Here is a 7267-nt window from a genome sequence, read left to right on the forward strand (position 1 = left end):
AGTAATCGAAGCTGTAAATGGTTATTTTGAGGAGCTTGACGAATCAGTCTATAGAGATGGCATTAATAGACTGGAACACCGCTATGAGAAATGTATCAGCCTTGGAGGAGATTATGTTGAGAAATAAAAAAAAAAAATTTTTAAAAACCTTGTTTTTCTTGGTCAGGCCGGAAACTTATCAATCCACCCTCGTATTCTTTCAACCATGCCTATCTGAAAACCACCTGTTTTCCTGAGAATTAATCAACAGATTAATGCAATAAAATATTTCTGCCACTGATGTTAGTCAAATCGATTCATTCGCAAAGAAAAATTAACTTTTTGCAACAATTTCTATTATTGCCTCCATACGTACCAAATAAAACAATTTACGTATATTTCTTATATAATACGTATATACTGTAAGAGGGAGGAATTAAAAGCATGAAATCTGGTCAAAGGTTTCTGGACAAGTATTTAATGTCTTTTTGAAAGAGAAAAAAAGGGGACGTGAAGTAGTTGAATGAATCTCCTTCAAACAACGTGCAAAACGTCTAGGTAGGTGTTATAAATATGTACATATGTATATACTTTGTTGGCATTTATGTACATTTCATGTTCAGGTTTTGCGCGAGAAAACTGTACAGATGCCAAATAACGTCTAAGAAAATATAGAGTGGCATTTATGTTATATCTCGAACAGTTTTATTTCAAAAAGACCGTTCTGAAATTCGCACAAAAATTTAAATTTCCGCGAGCTTAACTTGCTGTTTAAAGTATAATGAGCGCAAGCAAAAGGGAAAGAAAATTCCTATATGGTTTTACGAAAAATAGCGTTAATAATAAATATTGATTATGTATTGTATTACACCTAACTCATTAGTTAGTGAAGCATTTTCACTTAAGGGTAAAACTTTAAGTCCAGAAGGAAAATGCAGCCATACGATGGAGAAAGTACAATCATGTACTCCTTTAGGGCTTCTGATGTCATTGAACTACATCACTGTAGTATCTTATCTTTTTTATAAATATGTAGGTACACGAATAAGTACCTTGATAAGTAAAACAATTTTCAATTTTTCATTTTCACGATCTTGTCGAGCATGAAGTATGCTATTACCTACATATGTTGGTACAGTACCTGCCGCCTTTATTAATATTACATTGCTGTTGCCATACGGAAAGAATAGGCTTAAGGTATTTCCTTATTTTTAACATTAACTTCGTTATCATACTGCCACACATGACCTACAGATAATGTGTGGACTCGCTATGTACAATCTCTGAAGTAATCGCCTTTTTAATAAAAGTAACAAAGACAGTACGTACGTTATCATTTCGACATTTAAGTACTTTTTTAACTACCGTTAGCATTTATAGAATAAAAAAAATAAGAAGTTTATTGTACCAGTTATATTTATTTTTGATCGATATAAATGTTCGAAAATCCTTTAGATTTTTTTTTGGATTTAACATACCACACTGACAGTGTTAAGTAGGTACCGTCAACTGTTTTAATGATTATAAAACATGTTAAGAAAAAATTTGACTGGATTTGACGGTTCACAATGCTGGAACGAAATAATTTCATTTCTGTCGTAGTTTTTCTTTGATGAACAACAATTATAAAACATTCAAACACATTGAGAGATCAAAGGATAAGTTAAATTTTTAATCTATATCGAGCAAAAAAGGGTAGCTTCTAAATAATTCACGCAGCTTAGGACTTATAAACCCAGTGGCGCACATTAAATAATTATCAAAGACAATTTAAGCCATGGATTACACAAAAAATTAATAGCTTTGCATTTTTTAACTAACTGTAATTACAGCTAACGAAGTTCCCCTAATATCAATTTAATACATCACAAAGGAATTACTTTTTACCGCAGTTGTTCACATTTTGAAAGTGAATAATAATAGACTTACAAAACACGGGTTGTATGGCAATGACATTAATTTCGGTATTAACATTATCAAATATCAGAACAAAATTAAATAAAACGCACATAAAGGTAGAAGTTTTCGAAATAAAACAATGTCCCTTGTTAAATTAAATGTTGGATTATTAAATAAAACGTACAATATTGAAAGATTTTTTCTATGGTAAAGAAAAAGAATACGTAGTTTCTTTAATTTGAAAATTTATGTATACGATTTACATACATATTTTTCCCCTTGAAAACAACGGTGGAATAATTTTATGTCTACTTTAATTTTGAATTCCTTTTACATTCGCGTTCTAAATACAAAATCTTGTTCGGTTACTTCAAGAATCACAATTAAAATATTGTGGTAATTTTTTGTTTCTACACAACGAAGTTATGTAACATAATTCATCATAAACTGGTTACAGATTAGTTTTTTGTTCGGAATTCTCGAGTGATTAAAACGGCTTACTTATATGAACATTTTTAAATGTATGGAATATGCCAGAAAAGTATTCAACAAATAAGACATAAAATTATCACTTTAAAGGGGTATTAGTCAAAAGTAGAATAGCAAAAACAGTAAAAATGAAAAAACCTACGACAACCATGACTTAATCTACCAAACGAAGTTATTAGTCGCTGTAGGTTTTTTAATTTGTATTCTTTTTTGCTAGGTAATGTCATCTTGTTTTAATTTCATTCAACCAAATTCGTGACTCCTTCATAACTTTATTTACCCCTGTTACTAAAATTTATTATGTGTTACTTTACTTACCAGTCTACATTATTTGATAATAATAATGTTTGTCTAAATTGAACACAAATTGTATGTATATAGGTACCTAGTATAATGGATAGTATAAATAATATCCAAATTAATTACTTTCGCTATAATTACGTAATATATAATTCATTCTCTACTTTTTTAATTGATGCAAAATATCTTGTTAGTTAAATATGTACAAAATAATATTCTCACATAACAGAATCGTTAATGTATTAGTCGTTGCAATATTTATTATTGCATTAAAATCAATAAAACCGGAACAAAAGTGGCGTGATACATATATTCAAACAAAGATAGGTATTCAACCTATTATCTAAAATAAGGGTCGTAACTGATAACTGAAAACAAAAGAATGTGCCGAGTATTTTAAATTTTACAGGTACCACGGTACCTTACTACAACATAATATGTAGCACTTATCATGAATACCCAAACAATATCTTCCCACTAAACAATTTTATCTTCTGCTTATTAATTTATCAAAGAAGCATAAATTTATATCTCTCATCCAGTTCAAATCAAACATGGATTTTTTTTTTCTTGATATCTGATGTAGATAAAACGGTACAAGTATGGTCAGGTATCTTTTATTATTTAAACGTGCACAATTATTTTTTTTTTAATACACATCTATTACGGTATACACCCTACAACAAACTTCATAACGCCTAACAGATGATTAACATTTTTTAACATTAAGGTACTTGTTAATTTATGTACGTACAAAATAATTTAAATTAGTTTGACGGTTTCATAATTCTAAAGATAAGATACCTTTGAAAATTAAAGAGAATAAAAAACTTTTCTAATGAAAATCTTGGGCTATGCTTTCAGTAGGTTTTTTATTGTTGAAAAACTCGACAGTTTTATTGTTCTAAAAAAGTCACCAATAATTTTTAAAAGGGAAAGTGTATATAACTAGAATTAGATATATACTCTACTTAGATACCTGTAACGTAAAAATTTTGTCAGTTAAGGTTGGGTTAGGTACGTTTTTATGTCTTGAGCGTACAAAATCACCAGTGTCCAGTAATTGCTTCAGGTTTACAAATATAAAATCGATATATGTGTAAGAACCAATAAAATTAAATACTAATTTAAAGTCCTAGGGCAACTTGTGCTACGGTATTAACATTGTGGATTGTACATGAGAGGGACCCTATTTGCTGATGGGTGATGTTAACTACAAAAAAAGGTGCAAGTAACTTGTAACTTTTAAAAGTACTGACCTTGTCGTAGTCCAGGGTAACCGGTGGTAGTACGTCGTTGTTCTTCTGGCAGACGTATTTGTGTGCAAACCGGAAGCAGATCTTATGGAAACAGGCATGGCAATCTGGAGAGCAGAAGGAACCGCACATGCAGCAACAAGACATCTGACAGGAGCACAAGAGCGTATGGAACGACAGAGTACGAGCGCAAGAACTACCATTTTCTGGCGAATTATTGTTAATGCTATTGTTGTTATTCATGGCGACATCGGAAGTAGTAGCAGTAGCAAGAGAGCTGGTGGTTTCGCGCACCGCAAAGCCGTCCAGCTCGACATCGGGTGCCGTAGACGTGGTGGCCGGTTGCTGCTTGTTAGGGTTAAAAGCTCGAGGCCTTCGCTCCGATGGGCCGGAGGAGCTTATGCCACGCAACATGTAGTTTTCCGAGTCGATATTCACAATAGCTACGGCGGAGAGTTTTGCGTCAGCGACACGGAAGTGGCAGTACAGGTTGCTCTCGCCGGCTGTACTTGCGGAAGCAGCCACATCTTGCTGATGTTCTACACCACCGCAGTTACCGATGGAACTACTACTGCCGCTGCTAGCCAAGCTCGATTGCACGTTATTCATCGTTACATCATTTTAAACACGTATACATCTAATGTTTCAATGCTACGTTTCGTCCCAGACAATAGCAAATTCGTCAAGAGTTACAAAGCTATGGCTTTCAAGCGTTACGAATATGAGACAACTTTACCGGCCGTTGTTATTTGGTTCGTCTGCCAGCGTGTGTGCAGTTAGCAGTGGTGACGGTGCACCACTTAACCAATCAACAACACGATCACGGGTCAAACTACGAATGCAGACTACGAAAGAAAGCGACGAGCTGGCGAACAGTAGCGACGCGAAAGTAGTGGGAGATAGTAGGTACACGATGGACCAATCCGGGCGCTACTGCGCATATAACACACATTCTACCAGCGTTGCCACGTCTTGCTCAAGAATACTCGATCTGGATGAACATGAAATTAATATTCACTAAAACAACTTCTTTAATCTAAATTGGCACGGGTTACCTCATCGAACATTTTAGCAATACAAGTTAATTTTATATTTTGTTATCAATGATTTTATCCTACTTAGATTAGATACTTAGCAGTTTCTCCTGTAAGAGGAATACATCAATAATTTTTCTCCACGAACAATTTTCTCTTTTTGAATACGATATTTTTGACTCTTTTCGAATTATATAAATACTTAAACGTAGCTCAGTTAAATATACCTAATTTGACGTTGACATTATTCTCTTTTTGAATACGATACTTTTGACTTTTTTCGAATTATATAAATACTTAAACGTAGCTCAGTTAAATATACCTAATTTGACGTTGACATTATAATATTAAAACAAACTCTGTTGCTAACGCGAATAGGATCTCTTTTATCTCAAAAATTTCTTAAGTTACGATTTTAGAAAACATTACCATTACTAACATCTTCTGTTTATTTTCAGATGACTGAAGTTTTCATCAACAAGCAATCAAGTGGAAATCCATAGCACATTTAATGAAAGAGCAACAGGATGTATAAGTGAGTATTTAACTTAATTTTTGTCATATTAGTTCTAGTATTATTTACGAAGTTTCCATGATTCCGCATCAATTCATATTAAAATAACGTTAACAATTCTTTCTTCATAGCTTTGCACAACAACAAATTTCATTTGGTTAATAGAAATAAGATAAAATATTAATGTTAAAATTCATTTTAAAATATGATAATGCGCGAAAAACTAAACAAGGCTACTAAAAGTGGTAAAACACTTACAGGTATCTAGAGGTACTATATGTACAGAAAGTAACGTTTTAAAGGATTTTTGTGACAAAAATTATAAAAATTCTTCTTTATGATTTTGACTAAAAGTTGCTGTTGCTGAAAAGTTGATTACATTATGATTCCCCGATTTAATTTAACATGTTCAGCTAAAAACGTAACTTAATGAAACCAGCCAAACTTTCCTTCTAATTTCTTTTTTACCTGCTCAACAATACAAAGATGTCTTTTACACAAAGAAAAAAACCTTTGTAGCATAAAAAATTCTAAATTCTCTCCTTCTCAGAAATGCTCCGCATGTAGAATAATTTAAATTATTAAGATGATATAATACTTTGTAAAAAGTGACCTTCATTACAATCATTTGCATGTTCTACATGTATATGTATAATATTTAGTACACGTTAGTTAAATTACGGAAAAATACACAAATCAACCTTTTATAAATTGGCTTTTAAATTCAATTTTTATGAACTGGTTCTCTACGTATAGAAACTATGCCAACTTACTTCTTTTAATACCTTTTCCACATCACACCGAATAAAACACTTTATCTGTTTAATATCAATCGGCAACACTGGAAAGGAGACGCATCAATGACGGAGTTCACATCAGAGGACATATTGAAAATTTTTCCGAACCGGTATATAGCACGAGAATTTCAGTACTTTCCGTAAAATTTCATTTTTTTTTTCTTGTCTACTCTCAAATTTGATTATATCAGGGCGTTACGTATCTTCGATCCATTTTATTGTTCAGTAAAACAAAAAAAATGTTGAACAGTTTACATTTTCCACTATTAACAGCATCCTGCACCCCCGAATTGACCGAATGTATGCTCGCGTCTCATGCATCGCGCATGACAATCCTGTCGCAATTCGATATACAGAATGACCCAAATGCACCAGCGTTTGACTAACTTTTACGACAAAAGGTTACCAAATGCGCAAATTTTACACCCATATAAATACAAAAGTCAACTTCGGTGTTGTTACATGATCAATTTTTTTTTATGCTACCGAAACTTTAAAAATTCCTCGTTTTGAATCACTAGCTTGTACAGCAAAAACGAATTAGAAATCGTATATACATACAGTCAATATTGAACATAGAATCAATTTTATCGTGAAATCCATAAAAACCAGTTTCAAAAATAATTTCAACTCATTTAGCAAACCTATACTGGAAAGTTTTACCTGATATGAGCAAAGCCCCATGTTTATGTATGAGGTACTTTAATACATGTGTATGTGTATTTGTACAAAATTAATTTACATATACATATGTAGACACAAAAACGAGTTAATTAGCAAGAACTAGATGTCCTTCGTAAAACGTCGCACACAGATACATAAACATTAGTCTAAATGTGCCTATCGTTACTAACATATATAAGTTCAACTATTGGTAGATGATTACCTTTTTTTTTATAAATCCAACTAAGATAATATAACAAAAGAAACAATTGGCGTTCTATTCAATAGGGAAAACAGTTACCTAACACGGTTCGTCAGCGACACGGAAGTCTTAGT

At 32.4% G+C, this 7267-nt stretch overlaps 1 protein-coding gene across 1 annotated transcript in view; it reads right to left on the reverse strand.

The window, feature by feature from the left end:
• LOC108741822 overlaps positions 1–7128 on the reverse strand; it is a 23229-nt gene extending 16101 nt beyond the window's left edge. The window contains exons 1-2 of the mRNA XM_025974888.1: positions 6245–7128; positions 3927–4914 (exon numbers count right to left, since the gene is read on the reverse strand). Of these exons, the coding sequence (XP_025830673.1) occupies positions 3927–4532 (606 nt within the window). The 5' untranslated portion in view covers positions 4533–4914; positions 6245–7128. The remainder of the gene's footprint in view (positions 1–3926; positions 4915–6244) is intronic.
• Positions 7129–7267: the final 139 nt, after the last annotated feature.

Source organism: Agrilus planipennis, unplaced genomic scaffold, assembly GCF_000699045.2.
Source record: "Agrilus planipennis isolate EAB-ADULT unplaced genomic scaffold, Apla_2.0 scaffold265, whole genome shotgun sequence".
In the NCBI taxonomy this organism is placed as follows: Eukaryota; Metazoa; Arthropoda; class Insecta; order Coleoptera; family Buprestidae; genus Agrilus; species Agrilus planipennis.